At 41.1% G+C, this 15948-nt stretch overlaps 1 protein-coding gene across 1 annotated transcript in view; it reads left to right on the top strand.

The window, feature by feature from the left end:
- The first annotated feature begins 271 nt into the window (after positions 1 to 271).
- The window catches only part of LOC146710309 (protein phosphatase 1 regulatory subunit 1A-like), a 32442-nt gene continuing 16765 nt past the window's right edge, over positions 272 to 15948 (top strand). Inside the window, exons 1-2 of the mRNA XM_085457716.1 lie at positions 272 to 636; positions 14487 to 14547. Of these exons, the coding sequence (XP_085313842.1) occupies positions 556 to 636; positions 14487 to 14547 (142 nt within the window). The 5' untranslated portion in view covers positions 272 to 555. The remainder of the gene's footprint in view (positions 637 to 14486; positions 14548 to 15948) is intronic.

Below are 15948 nucleotides of genomic sequence, written 5' to 3'. Positions count from 1 at the left end.
GCATGTGTAGGCAAGTGATTTTAAAAATACTCTTGAAGAAGAGGCTGGATAAATCCTACCCATTTCTACCCTTTGAGAGAGCATGCCTTTGTCATCCTCGCTCTCTCGTCTGTGCAGGGGCTGCTGCAGAGCAGCCCTGAGCTCAGACAGCCAATAAAGACGGAAAGAAACGTGAAAAGAGGGTGGGACTTGACGTGAAAGCGAATGAGAGTGAAGGAGAGGTGTTCCTTGCGGAGAATGCCCTTGCTTGAGCATTGAGAGCCTGGAGAGACAGAGAGGGAAGATAGAATAGAGACACTAGCAGGTGTTGAAGATAGGGAAAATCATTAGAGACCGGGTGGCACAAAACAACAAGGCAATTAGGGGAAAGTGTGTTTAAAGGCAAAAGTAAAGAACAGAAAAGAGTCAGACAGAAACTCAAACAATCTGATTCTTTTTTAATAAGCTGGAGCTCACTTATTTTTCAGCTCTTTATCCTCCTTGTTTCGTACGGATTCTCCTTTCTCGATCATCCCCTTCTTCCTCCCGTTTGCCTCTCTGACAGACAGTGCCACCATGGAAACTGGAAGCCCTAGGAAGATACAGTTCACCGTCCCTCTACTGGACACCCACTTGGACCCAGAGGCAGCTGAACAGGTAAGGTGGAGGGAAAGGAGGCAGGAAGAAAGGTGGAAGGAGCAGGTGTGGGTAATATGGGACTTTTAAGGGATTCCTCTTTGCATCAGTGAGACACGATTAGAGTACTACTCCCACTTTTTTTAAAAAACAATCAAGATGACTAGTGAAGATGCAAGAAAAAATTGCTTTATACTTGGAACGATTTGCAAAATCTCTGAACACATATTTAAAGCATATGTAATCTAGCTGTCAAAGCAAGCAGGTGTAGTCAGAGCTGAGCAGCTGAGCATGCTACATCCCAAATGCTGTAGTTTACACTGATGAGTAACTGCTGCTTTAAGTAGACCACATTTTCTTCTGTGCATCTAATTAGCCTGACGTATGTTTTGACTACAGCTCTAATGTGAAGATGATGAATTCATAACTGATTTTTCCATCTGCACTCACAGTGAGCGGCTTTACCGAGATGCATAGTATCTCAGCGGTGGTTAAGGGGGGGTGCCGCAGTATATTGATGTCTCTAGGAGGTCAGTGTTTTTTTTTTTTCATTAGTGACTGACTGCTTGTATCCTACAGCAATGAAATGCTGACAGGGTGAATGAATTTTACTCATTCATCATTAATGGACTTTTTCTTCTAAGGTAATTTAACTGCACAACTCAACTTGATTTGTGGCAAACACCACTTTATGACATAAAAAAAGAGAACTCCTGTTAGTGTCTGAAGGAGCTTAGTGAGTGCAATCCATCCTTCTGTTGGGAATATAGTGAAAAGAGGTGTCCCATTTTCTCATTTTTATAAATATAACATGAACAGGACAGGTCGTTCATAATGAATGAAGCTCAAGTAAAGCTGGCAAGGATTTAGGAGTCTGGCTACACTCTGTCTCACTCGCTGCTTTTCCCGACACTAGTTTTTCCCTCGCTGATACTATGAAACCCAAAGGGAAGGTAGATGGTGTGTGTGTGTGTGTGTGTGTGTGTGTGTGTGTGTGTGTGTGTGTGTGTGTGTGTGTGTGTGTGTGTGTGTGTGTGTGTGTGTGTGTGTGAGAGAGAGAGAGGGAGAGTTTGCTCTTCTGTAGAGATTTCAGTTTGAGAGTTAAGTTAAGACATAGAGCTACTGTAGCAGGTGGAGAATGTAAGACTACAAGCCTCAGATATGAGAAACTAAATATGAGATGGCTGCATCTGCTGGTGTGTACATGCATTTCAGTCAGCGTAACATCAGTTTGACATAGACACACGGAGTCGTATACAGCAAAATAAGACAGTTGGCACAAAATCTGGAGCCGTTTCCAGTCTGGTTTGGTGTCTACTTCTGCATGAAAACAATTTGTGCTTCTTATATAAAGGAGAACTAATTAAATGCAATGTTTAAGAATAAGAGCACTCTCTGACATAAAGGCAAATTACAGGATAGACCTGGAGCCACAGCCCCTGCAGTGATGATGTAGGCAAACCCAAAAGATCCTAGCTCCTCCCAGGATCCCTCGATAACAAAATCAATTGTTGCTGGATGATTGCAGAAAAATTGCCATTTTTGTTCAGGAAGGTAATCTTTACTTATTAAAGCCACTGTTATGATCTTTGACATGCAGTTGAAACCATCATAAATAAAAGATCAAGCTACACTGGTCACATGATCTCAGTGTCACTTCTACAAAGTGTTTGATGACTTGATGTTGAGCTTTTGGAGTAAACGCCTCCTTAACAACACGTAAAAGGTCACAAATTTAGAAGTGGTGTTTTTACTTATGTACTGTCAGTGGGTAAAGTTGAACAAGGTAAAGCTATATCAAGCTTTTATTAGTTAGAGAGTTTTTTTTTCTGGGACTTTACTCACCAAACAACTGCTTTAATTTGGGGCTTTAACAACTGTTCTCTCTAATAAACTGTATTATCCTTGTCAGAGTTGGTCTCTTCTGTGATGAAAATACCCAATTTAAAGGGCACCAGTAGTGGCTGAATGATTTCATATGTATACATATTAAACATGTGCTAAATCTAAAGCTATAGCTTGTGGGAGATTTTGGATATACTGGGCAGTGCTGTCCACATATCCTCATGTTCTTGTTCTTATGTTTAAGAATAACACTATACAACAGGCAGGTGACAAATTACAGGATACCTGGAATAACCTGGATAAACCAGGGTCAAGCAGGACAAACCTGACTTTTTGGCTAACCAAAAGTTAGCACCACCCATGATGTCTTGATAAAAAGTCAGTGGTACTTTTTGTTCAGGAGGTTAATGTTCAATGTCTTTAACACCGCTATCATCAGAACATAAATTCAGGGAATATCTTTTGGATAAACATTGTTCATTCCTCCACTAAATGCACACATAATGGGGATGTATTGTTATGCTATTTTACTCCAGTTTAAATCATAGTTTGGGTCGCACCAGCTACTCATAAATCAATACGAAGTCCTCTGTAATTCTTAATAAACACTTGGCTCATCTCATAGTACCAGTTCTGCGTTCGCTCCCAGCCAGCGAGCCGGGCTCTTACCCTTTAAAATTTGAGAAAAGATTGCGATCATTTCAGCCTGAAGACTTCTCATGATTCATTTTCCTGATAAAACCATGAGACGTGAGCACCAGTTATCCTGAGGGAAACTTGGGAGGGAGCCAGTTACTAAATGGTAGCTTGATTAGTCTTTCACTCACCCAGGCTGGACGACGGATTTACAAATAAGAAACACTGCCAACTACACTCTGCAAAAAAATAAACGCAACACCTTTGTTACTGCTCCCATTCCCCATGGGATGGACGTAGAGACCTAAAATTCATTCCAGATACACAATATAACCATCCCTCCCAAACAGTGGTCACAAATCAGTCCAAATGTGTGGTAGTGGGCACATCTGCTATATTGAGATAATCCATCCCACCTCACAGGTGTGCCACATCAGGATGCTGATCTGACATCATGAGTAGTGCACAGGTGTACCTCAGACTGCCCACAACAAAAGGCCACCCTGGAATGTGCAGTTTTGTCTCACAGCAAAATGCCACAGATGCCACAAGCAATGAGGGAGCGTGCAATTGGCATGCTGACAGCAGGAATGTCAACCAGATCTGTCGCCCGTGCATTGAATGTTCATTTCTCAACCATAAGCCATCTCCACAGGCGTTTCAGAGAATATGGCAGCACATCCAACCGGCCTCACAACCGCAGACCTCGTGTAACCACAGCAGCCCAGGACCTCCACATCCAGCAGGTTCACCTCCAAGATCGTCTGAGACCAGCCACCCAGACAGCTGCTGGAACAATTGGTTTGCACAACCAAACAATTTCTGCACAAACTGTCAGAAACCGTCTCAGGGACGCTCAACTGCATGCCCGTCGTCCTCATCGGGGTCTTGACCTGACTGCAGCTCGTCGCCGTAACAGACTTGTGTGGGCAAATGCTCACATTCGATGGCGTCTGGCACGTTGGAGAGGTGTGCGCTTCACGGATGAATCATGGTTCACATTGTTCAGGGCAGATGGCAGCTGAGAATGTCCCAGTTCTTGCATGGCCAGCATACTCACCGGACATGTCACCCATTGAGCATGTTCGGGATGTGCTTGACCGGCGTATACGACAGCGTGTACCAGTTCCCACGAATATCCAACAACCTCGCACAGCCATTGAAGTGGAGTGGACCAACATTCCACAGGCCACAATTGACAATCTGATAGACTCCATGCGACGATGTGTTGCACTGCATGAGGCAAATGGTGGTCACACCAGATACTGACCGGTTCTGGGTCCCCAGACCCCCAATAGTGCAAAAAACTGCACATTCCAGGGTGGCCTTTTGTTGTGGGCAGTCTGAGGTACACCTGTGCACTACTCATGATGTCAGATCAGCATCCTGATGTGGCACACCTGTGAGGTGGGATGGATTATCTCAATATAGCAGATGTGCCCACTACCACACATTTGGACTGATTTGTGACCACTGTTTGGGAGGGATGGTTATATTGTGTATCTGGAATGAATTTTAGGTCTCTACGTCCATCCAATGGGGAATGGGAGCAGTAACAAAGGTGTTGCGTTTATATTTTTGTTGAGTGTAGTTTCAAACAGTTATTTTGCTAAATCATGTAGCACCTTCACAATATGTGAAATGTTCTTAGTAACTGACTTCAGCAGTATAATGCGGTGGAATATAATCATTCAGAACCATAAAATGGAAATACCTTCAGACAGCATGAGTAAAAGTTCAAGAGGGGGTCCATTATATTGTTGTAATAAAGAACACGAGGCATCACAGGTGCTGGAATTGTTTTTATTGATTTTAAATGTAATAAAAAATGGCCACCTTTCACAGGTAAGGTGAAAACATGTTGGGTTGCACTGCTATGGAAATTACATATTACATGACAGGTATTACACTGGTATTTGTATTCACACAGATCACTCTTTGTGCTGCGCTGTCATGGCATAAATGATTAACAATACAGAAGAAGTTTGCAATCATTTAACAGTGACTGAGTCTTAAAAAACAGATTAGGGTTGCAACAGGGCTTCAAGTGTCAGGGTTCTTGTAATCTATATAAAATATAGAGATAATTTGGAGATTACAGAGTTTTATAACATATGTGAATACATTTCATTAGTAAACAAACAAACAAACAATCTTTGTCTCAAACTGAGTCTGTTGGGATCTGGTCACGCTTCACGCTCTCAAAATTTCTGCAGTGCATGTTCTTTTTCTCAACATCCGGCTTTGCAAGGGTATCTGTAGGATGCAGACGTAATTTCATGTGTCTGTCTTGTTTGTGTCTGAGTGTTGGGGGAGTTGGTGTTGTCTGTATTTATTCAGTTACACGTCTGATTCCAGGCTGCGGCCGTTCAATTTAAGACTTAAACGGCTCGCAGCCGTGTGTTTACCTGCTTTCTTTCACGAGCAGATAGATCTCCTTCTAGGTTTATATGGGTAAAACTTGCTTTACTGTTTCTGCAAAGACTCAAGAGAGTCCTTAGCTCACAGCCTCAATAAGCATGACCAAAAGCGTGCCTGATTGCCACTGGGACTTTACATTTTCAATTTATTCTAAGACCTCTGCAAGTGGCCTCTTCAGCCTGTGTGGCAAGCTGGCTCCCAAGTGTGTGGTTTTATACAGTGTATATATTTATTTATGTGTTTGTCTTTGTGTGGGTGTATATGAGACAGACGAACAAATCAGACAGTCAGATATAAAGAGAAAGGAAATAAACAAAGGGAACCTCCAGATATAATAAAAAAAGAAAGAAAATGTGTGTTGTGTTTGCACGAGCTCGTACGAATGTCACACCAGGAGGTTTCACCCACGGTTCAGTAATCCCAGCAACCTGACACCTCCCAGCATGGTGAATCAGCCTCCGTGGAGAACTGTGCACCAGACAGAGGAACCTCTCTGACCCTTAATCACCAAAACACACACACAAAAAACCCAAACGCTCGCTCACTCCTCTTATCCATAATACAGCACAATCATCTCATATTATAGCCGTACATCTGACACTGGACCTGACAGAGGCCAAGACCAGATGGTGTCACATGAACAAAAGCCGTTGGACTCGGGAAGGGTAACTATCCCACTCCCCTGACATTTACACACCTAATGCTTCTGTGACATAATAGGCAGCTGGGGGCTTGCACAGCAGCAACTACAACCACAACAAGAAGATGGAGGGGGCTGGGATTTGAGATTGGTGTTTTTTGTGTGTTGCAAGGTTTCCACCATAAAAAGTTGTTAAGCACGGCAGCTGCGACCTGCCTGAGGGGAGAGGACAGGGGTTTGAATTTAATGTGCAGCGCTATCCGCTAGCTAAATCTGTGGCCCCGAAGGAGCAGCAGAGCTGAATCAGTGCAGCTTTGTGTGATCTAATACTTTTGTGGCATTCTGCTTTTTAATTTTCTCTCTATGTTGCTTCAGTGAGTGTGAATGAAGGTAGTACTTTGATTTTCTTGCAGTAAATCAAAGTAGCATTTTACTTTCTTCTAATATTAGCTAACACAGCTAATGTTAAAATGATTTTTGTGCGTTTGCATGTAAGCAGTAACTCACAGTTTCCTTATTTTGTGGAGTGTACCTGCCCTGAGCCAAGTGTAGAAACAGACCTCATAATGTCGTCTCAGTCGTGCAGTGCAGGCGTACCAAAAGGAGAAAATAATCTGCATATTGTAGTTAGTTGCTTTTAGTGTTCTTTCAATGTTTTTATATTATTTAACATATCATTTACATAGATGGATGGATTTATATAGATTGTACATATTCTATTATTTATTGTAACAATAATACTCATAGCTGATTGGCTGTTTATAGTAGTAGTTCAACAGTTATCGCTGACAGATGTAGAAAATTGTTTCTGCTTTAATTTCATCACATTGAATCCAGGATATGGTAATTGGGTGATAGCATCTGTTCTCTCCTGGCGGTTTTATGGAAGTCATGCGGGAGTTTTATGTCGAGCACATAATTGGCATACTCAGACTGGGCAGTTTTCTGACAGATCCACTATGGAGCTCTCCTGTACTCGAGCACCTGGACACTTGAGTCATAGCTGTGAGCACAGGGCTACTTTGTGAACACCTCATTATCCTAAAGGCATAACTGTCACGGTTCTGGGTCATGTTGACCAAGCTTTCTGTTTCTCATGTTTTGGTGTTTTTCTAGATTATGATTAATGATTTGATTAATCAGTGATACTGTTTTGATTATGATTATTATTTAGTAGGTTTTGGTCAGTGTCAAGTCTGTCTCTCTCTGTCTAGTCCGTGTTTTAGTAAAGTGTGTTTTGTTTCCTGTTTTACTTTGAAGGTTCTTGTTCCTGTCTGATGTCAGTGTTCCAGCTTTAGGTCTTATTCCTTCCAGCTGTGTTCCTCTTCTGTCTCTAATTCCTTGATGACTCCCTCAGTGTATTTAAGCCCAGTGTGTCTTTGTGTCAGTGTCGTGTCGTTAACATCTTCTACTTTCATGTTAACTATGTGTTCTGTCTGCTTGCCTGCCTAGCTAGTTTGGTTTTTGTACTCCCAGTTTAGTGAGGCTCCTGTTCTGTTGCTATCAGCAATAAAGCTGAGTCTTTTGAGTTAATGTCTGCCTCCGAGTCCTGCATTTTGGGTCCTGTCTCTCCTTCTGCCTGCACACAGCCATGACAATAACCGGAAACCTGACAACGCTACAGTCCTGACTCACAGAAAAGCCTTGATCCATCATCAGTCCAACTCATTATTTTACCTCTTCCCCTGCTGCACTGATCGAGTCACACCAGACGGATTTCTGCTGTTGGATTACCGTTGAGGGAAATTACCTTCAGATATGTAGGTTTGCTGATTGTGGATGAGCAAAGAACATTATCTGTCTCACTTTGTTTTAGTATTTATGCTAAGAAAATGATGAACTTTGTGGCTTTCCCCAGGAGGAAACATAAAATATCTAAAAAATTCACATATTCCTTGAGTGCTATTATTTGTGAGGAATTAATTGGAGTATTTATAAGCTGATTAACAGAGTTATTTCAGTTGTGTAAGGATCAAATCTTATTCATTGTCCTGCAGAGAGCTCATATTAAACTCCATCTTTCATTTACATGAGCAGCGCTCGCTTGAAGAAGCTTCGCTCATAAATGAAAGGAATATATTCCCTGTTTAGATGATGAATTGTGACATATTGAAATAATTTTATTATGGACAATTAAGTGCTGAGACAATGTCCGTCCTCGCATTCCCCATGCAGGTGGTCTTTGTTCTTTACTGAGAACATAGCTATTAAACACCTTTCCTTTATTACCTCAGGGAGGCGATTTCCAGGAACAACCTTCAAGTACAGCAGATTATCAATGGTCATTATTTAATGAAGATGAATGCCATACTTGCCACTGATGTGCATTTATTTTTAAATTGTGCAAATTTTGATTTGAGATCTTTAAACTTCTTCTTTGAGTATTTTTGTCTAAACAATGTAGACAAAGTGCCACAGATACGTCCCGATTTACACTTTCCTTTACAGAGCACAGGAGCTGAAATCATGTTTCTAGCCTTTTCTAAACCAAACTAAGCTTTATTTGTTGTATGCTATCTGACAATTTGGCCTGAATAAGCTGGCAATGCCATGTAGTCGGCTAGCTTACCAGTGTACTGGTAACTGACTGTCTGGGTGTTAATAAATTACATTTTTAAAAAGCCTTTCGGGGGATTCATCTATCCAGAAGGTGCCATGTTGCATCCGATTATCACATTGTTAAGACAGGGGTGTCACTCTCAGCTCAACATTTGTCGGTGTGCAGAGATATTTCAACCAAAAACAAATTTAAATGTAACCGAATGTAATATTTTTAGTGCCCTTACAAGGTCATTTTTAGTGCATGAACGTTATCAGCAAATAAGAAACACAGATCTAGAGGACGTTAATTCTATCACTCACTCACCTGAAACTTATTATTATACACAAACCTGCAAGTTGTGCAACCAGCATCACTTCAACTTTGAAACATGCACTTGGTAGGTCGTAAGCCGAGGTGATATTCTTACTTTGTCTAATGCTGCTGCAGGTGATTTGTCAAGGCATCAATGCCAAGAGACACCATGTGTGTAACGGAGAGACGGTGATGGCATCTGACAAAGTGTACTGAAACATGGCCTGCATGCCAACACTTAGTGGGGATTAGTAGGGAGCCTGCAGGCTCTCTATAAAAATGGCTCCTTAACTTGCAGCTTTCAAGTTAGTAGCAAAGATTAGCGCGCTCATAACTGAGTGCTTGTTCTCCATCTTGTTTTAGATTGTCTCAGATACTTTTAGAGTTCAAGTGTGAGAACAGAAGTGTCTCGCTGTTTGAGGAGACTCCATGTAAAACTGTCCAAAGAAGTGTTTTGTTCCATTATTAGTTTGATCACATACGATAACTTTCATCCTGTAATTTAAAAGGGACAACATGGACCATAGTCTTAAAATAAGTATTGTACTCATTCAGAGCTGAGTTTTCTTTATTTTTAAAGACATTTTCCAGTCATTGTTTGAACGATAGCTGTTGCTGTTCCAGCATTACAAAAATTAGTCTCACTGTTTTTCATGTAAAATGAAGTCAAGAGGAAAAGAAAAATTCTAATGGTGGATGTAATTTGTCATTTTTAATCTTATTTTTGTACATCCAAACAACTCGCGGGCATCGTTGTAAGAAGACTTTGACCCTACCGCCTTGTGGCCTGACCTACATTTACCAGTCAGAGGTGTTTTGTTGGCCGCTCCCCACACATCAGAAATACCAGGCATGCACAGCCTTTCCTGCCCACCCGTCACTTTCACAGGCTGTTTTTGTTCGTTGTTGTGAAGAGCGCAAAAGTCCATTTTAAATGGATTGTGGGCTGAAAGGCAGGCATGGCGGTTTGAGGGGGGTGAGCAGTCCAGTAAGCTGGGTTATTTATGCGAGTGAAGGATCAGTGAGTTTGCTCTGCTGCCGGGTGAGAAGAAGGATAATGTCTTTGGGAATAATCACTTCTACACAGCCATGCCTGTTTGTGCTTTAATGTGAGCTGGCGGGGTGGATTTTCTGAAATGGTAACAAAACACACACGCACAGGGCTTAAATATTAGTGCAAGATGTATAGTATACACAAGAGTGTTTTTCTATTGCGGCTTTCTCGATTCTGAGCCCTGCTTCTCATGAGGTTAAGTAAGCTGCAAACATACCAGATAAATCAATTAAGATAATATGTATTCTTCAGGGGGAGAAATCACTTAAATTACTTTGAGAATGTAAAATTTATTGTCATTTAAAGGGACATTACACAAAATTAGCTGCAGTTTTGAGTGCTATTCCTAAGAAACCTTCCACATCAGATCAGCAGCCCATATGCCAACGAAATAGGAAAAACTTGCTTCATATAGTGAATCTTATAAGGCTTATATGATTTACTCATGAAAGTGGCCACTTTCTCATTACTTTCATATGTTGTTTTAGGAAGTATCCAAAACATACAAGTTTCATTTATATAATTTTCAAGCGATCTTTTATCTGTTTTCACTCTTATATGCTTTTCATACAAGTTTCAAACAAGACAGATACAAACTTTATAAGATTTATATATATCTTTTCCATATGGGAGGCCTCAGTCACACAGAGTTAGAGACCAGCCACCCAACACCACCTGGCAACCTCTGATCACTAAGGACAAATGTGAATTCTCCAACCGATTGGTGAGGGGTTTCTGGAAGCTGCTTGTGGTCACCAGGTGACCAAAACCTCCTTTTGATTGCTTTGATCGCTAGTTTGCATGGAAGATGCTGACTAGTCTGCTGGCACTCATCAGCTAACCACCAGGCGGTACTGAAATATACAATACAATGCAACTTTATTTATATAGCACATTTAAAAGCCAACGATATACCAGAGTGCTTTATTTCCATTCATTCTGTGTAAGGCCACATTTTGCTTTCTCAGTGAGATTTCAACAGAAATCGAAGAAAAGCGCCAACCTGCAGTCAGACAAGAGGGCAGTGATGCCTGCTCAGTGCTTCATTCGGTCTTGGCTATTTGGCAGTTAATTTTGTATATGCTTGTATGTGATTTTGTACTGAACAGGTATTGTACTGCATAGTGGCAGAGAGCCCAATGGGAAAGTGGTGAGCATTGTTGACTCACAGCAAAACAGTTCTGGTTTTGAGCCTATTTGTCAGCTCAGGTTGTTCTGTGCAGAACAGCTAAAGTAAAGGTGTGGATCAGTGGTTGTTGTTCTCTCTGTATTAGTGATGTGATGGACTGCTGACCTGTCCAGACTGCACTTGGCTTTTCACCTGATATCAGCTCGGATGAGCATCAGTGACAACAGATGGATGAACTGACTCTCACAAAATTAGCAATTTGGCTGCTTGGATTTATTAGTGTTTATATACAACTAAAATCTTATCCAATTGACACAATTTTCACACAATCACTTGCAGAGGAGCCAGCTTGTGTTTTGACACAGCGATTACTGTGAAAGCAAACTACCATGAGCATTTATACAACACAAGACAGATGAAAAAAAATCACAAGCCTAAAGAGAAGGCTGCAGTCACAGGGAGCTCTCACTGACACGTGTCTCAGGATATGAGGTCAGCAATTTTCTCCAAAGTGAAGTGTTCAAAGCAGTAAAATATCTGCCTGTATGTTAACAGAAAGACACTCGGCGTCTCCTCTCATTCAGGGATTTCTTGTGCTCCATGGTAGTGATTTCAAAGGCAATGAAGCCTCTTCAAATCTGAATACCCAATTAGACTTTGCCTCAGCGATACAACTGACTCTGCTCATTTTTCATTACTGCACATTATTTCCATTGTTACGTAGTTACATCTGTATTCCGTCTTTACGGAGTGAAGCTAATCAATTTAGGTCTATACCCGTGCACAGCTCCAATTGCTGATTTATTATATGTGAGTCACCTCAGGGGAAATATTACTTTTGCAATAATAACGTCTGCAGAGACCAGATAGAGCAACAATCCAGAAGAAATAAGTCTAAAACAGCTTTGTGCACTTTTCAGCCTCACCAAAGACTTGAACTCAAACCTGTGCCACTGATTTAATCACTGATTCTCATCTGACATATTTGTTGTCATATTTGTTTTTCTATGATACAGCTTAAGATATTGTTAAAACTTTCAATTTTTGATCAAATTTGGATCTTCTGAAGTCATTCGCTACTAGCCCATTTAATTGTAACAAGAATACCACGTGATGCTACACTGTGTAGCATGAGGTCGACTGCTCTGTTTTCAGTGCACAAGCAGCATTTAGGAAAGATGCACAGAGGACAGAAGCAGACATGACATGCAGCATTAGTCAGCAACCCCGTTTGCTATGTCTGTGCTTTTGTGTGCACCTGTGTTTGTGAATAATTGACTGTCTGTTTAAATTCCTGCTCTGTTTAAATTACTATATCACAGCCTTTTTGTGAACAAAATATAATTGAAATGTCATCATTTGATTTTGAAGCCAAAGGGAAATTAGCAAGCTATGAAAGGTGCTGTACTCATTTCATTCACCAATTGCACGTCTTTGCTGTCATGTTGGGTCTAAAACGATCCATCAGCAGCAAAAAAATGCAGTTTAGGTTGTGGGTAGATTAAAGCCACCAGTCCAGCGGGTCTGTGTTATGAGCTCAGAAATGTAGAAATCTTTGAGAAGAAACATTTTCCCATTGAAACGCAAACGTTATACTCCGTGTCAGACATATTGAGTCATTTTACAAAGCACAACATATCTGAATATGGCCATCAGCCAACAAAGGTCTTGATGTTTGTAACATTTTTTGATGTGGTTCATGCATTCAACAGCCAGTTTGTTAGGTACACGTTTGCAACTGCTCATTAATTCAAATATCTAATAACATGTCAGCAACTAAGTTTTAGGCATGTAGACACTGTTGAGGTGACCTACTGAAGTTCAAAACGTGCATCAGAATGGGGCAGAAACGTGATTTTACATGTGGCATGGTTCTTGATACCAGACAGGCTGATGCAAGTTCTTCAGAAACTGCTGATCTGTTGGGATTTTCCTGCACAACCATTTTTAGGGTTTACAGAATATGGTCAGGAAAACAAATACAGCCGCAGCTCCCTGGGAGAAAAAGCCTTGTTGATGCCAGAGGCCATAGGATAATGATCAGACTCCTATGAGCTGATAGGAAGGCAACACTAATTCAAACAACCACTCATTGCAACCTACATGCTACATTTTTCACCTGTTCACCAAAACTAGAGGATAAAATACTGGAAAAGCATTCCCTGATCTGATGAGTTTCAAATTTACAACATGAAAGCTTGGCTTGAATCACCTGTTTAGGCAGTGGTGTAACAGTAGAGCAGGGTTAGGCAACTCCAGGCCTCAAGTGCTGGAGGTTTTAGATGCGTCCTTGATCCAATACAGCTGATTCAAATGGCTAAATTACCTCCTGAACATGTTGTGAAGTTCTCCGGAGGCCTGGTAATAAACTAATCATTTGATTCAGGTGTGCTGACCCAGGGTGATATCTAAAACCTGAAGGACATCAGCACTCAAGGCCTGGAGTTGCACACCCCTGGTATAGAGGATATTTACTTGCACATTTAGTGGCCCTTAGTACCGCTTGTTCTGATGGTTCCTTCATTGGGATAATGTGCCTCCACAGTCACTAGATTTCAATCCAATAGAGCACCTTTAGGATGTGGTGGAACATGATGGGCATCATGGATGTGCAGCTAACAAATCTGCAGCAACTGTTTGATGCTGTCATGTCGATATGGACCAAAATCTCTGAGGAATGTTTCAGGCACATTGTTTTTAAGGTGAAAGCAGCTTTGAGGACAAAAGGGGTCCAACACAATATTAGTAAGCTGTAGCTAATAAAGTGTAAAGTCAGTGTGTTTCATACAGAAATACAAAATGCATGTACTTTAATATTTTGTCCCAGAATGGTCTCTAGCACAGTCCACAGTGGTAGAAGAAGCTAGTAGGAGGCGGCATGCTGCCCTGCTGCTCTCAATGCTCAGCACTGCAGGATTGCTGTTGTTCAGCTCAGGCATCTTCAGAGTGTTTAACTACCAAACACAAAGGTCCAGGCTGGTCTGACAGCATCATGCAGAGAACAAGGATACTGAATTGATCATCGGGCAAACAAGTCTAGACTCTTCCTCATTGGTTAGTTGATAAAATATGAGAAATTGCTGTAGTGTTGCTTAGCATTTTGATGGGTAGAAAAAAAAAGCATAAAAATTGATGGGTGTGGCTGTGATAACGTAAAGCATAAATGCCTGAGTTATTATGTACCAGTTAATTATTTTTTAAAATTTGTGAGAACATCAAAGATCAAGGTTTTTTTCAGCCCAGTAAAGATTAAAGTCGCACTTTAAATTGTCGATTTCTCAACCTTTTTCAGATCAGAAGACGAAGACCCACGCCCGCCACTTTAGTGGCATCCAGTGATCAATCATCACCAGGTAAGGAAACCCAAACACGCACACTATATTTGTCACTTGTGTATCAACTTATTCTGTGTTCATTATCTGTGGGCTGACATAATGACAGGTTGTTAAGAAAGCAGAATTTGGCTTTCTTTAAGCACAGGAGAGACATACATACAGTTCTGAGAGCTATGGTTTGAGCAGCAAGCAGCTGAGCTGATATTGTGCTTTTACAAGTGTTGCTAACTATTTTATCCCTTATTGTGCTAAATGACAGGTGAGCAGCAGTCATTCACATTACAGAGGACTCTTATCAGGTGTGTGCACAGTAGCCCAACTATATTCGCATAATGGAATTAAGCATTTTGCCGAAAGGCTCAGCTTACCTGCCGGAGTCGTCTTTGTTTGCGCCCTTTTGAGTGACCTCATTCAAAATTATGAGATAACTGCATTTTTTACTCAAGGCTGAATTCAGTCTTAGAATTTAAAAAACAGCACTGCTGATCCACTCGGTCATTTGTAAGCAGACTCATTCATCTTTGCTCGAGTGTGTGCACATAAAGGCTTCAAGGTCAGTCAGGTACCATTTCCATTATTTTGGGTGAAACCACTTTTCACCTTGAGAAAGGTGGTTTAGGTGCTTCCGTCTCTTTGTTTTTTACCGTTATGGTAATGAAGGGTCCCCTTATTCAAAAAAGTGACGAGTTAATAAACCTGCACAAATAGAGTTTGTGCAGTTTCACAGATATCACAACTACATGCCTAACCTCCCACAGCTCACAGCCAAACCTGTAATTCTTACCTTAAAGCACTTCTTCACTGAAAATCTTACTATGAGATGCAAAATTAATTCAGGCCCACTCTCAGTCAAATTACCTCAATTACAGTACTGTATGTTTCACACTGATATCTTCTCCTGCTTGTTGTGACGTTGCATCTAAACTCTATCATGCACCAAATGAATCTTCCTGCTGCAACAAAGCAAGATAAAACAGCCTGGTGCGCGTCCTCTCATGGGATCTAATGATCAAACACAACACTGGACCTCCTGAGAGTTATCCTGTTATATGAGTCATGCTTCCCTGCTTCCTCTGCTTTACTTTGTTCTGTGAGTGTGTAATGTGACCTACTGCAGAATTAACAGATGATCAGCAGGCAATGGGGCAGAAACAGTCATTTTTAGGTGAGGAAACTGAGGGTTATACTCCCTGCTGAGTAAGAAAAAAACAAGTGTTTTGCGTCACTGAGGACCGATTCGGGGAACACAACTATTATTTTCTTCATATCAAAGCATTTTACCACAGAAAGATGACATGTCTTTGCTTTTTTATCTTGCAAAGAACAACAGTCTAATTTGGACAGATTAAGAATAAGTGTTTCCTGTGATATGCCTGGTGTCTGAAAACCACTGTGAAAGTGTGCTCACAAGTGCATGTG

Source organism: Copadichromis virginalis, linkage group LG5, assembly GCF_057382275.1.
Source record: "Copadichromis virginalis isolate Kocher_CV1m ecotype Utaka linkage group LG5, C_Virginalis_male_GT1.1, whole genome shotgun sequence".
Lineage (NCBI taxonomy): Eukaryota > Metazoa > Chordata > Actinopteri > Cichliformes > Cichlidae > Copadichromis > Copadichromis virginalis.
Note: the sequence above shows the minus strand (reverse complement) of the source record. Positions and strands in the feature narration are given on the sequence as shown.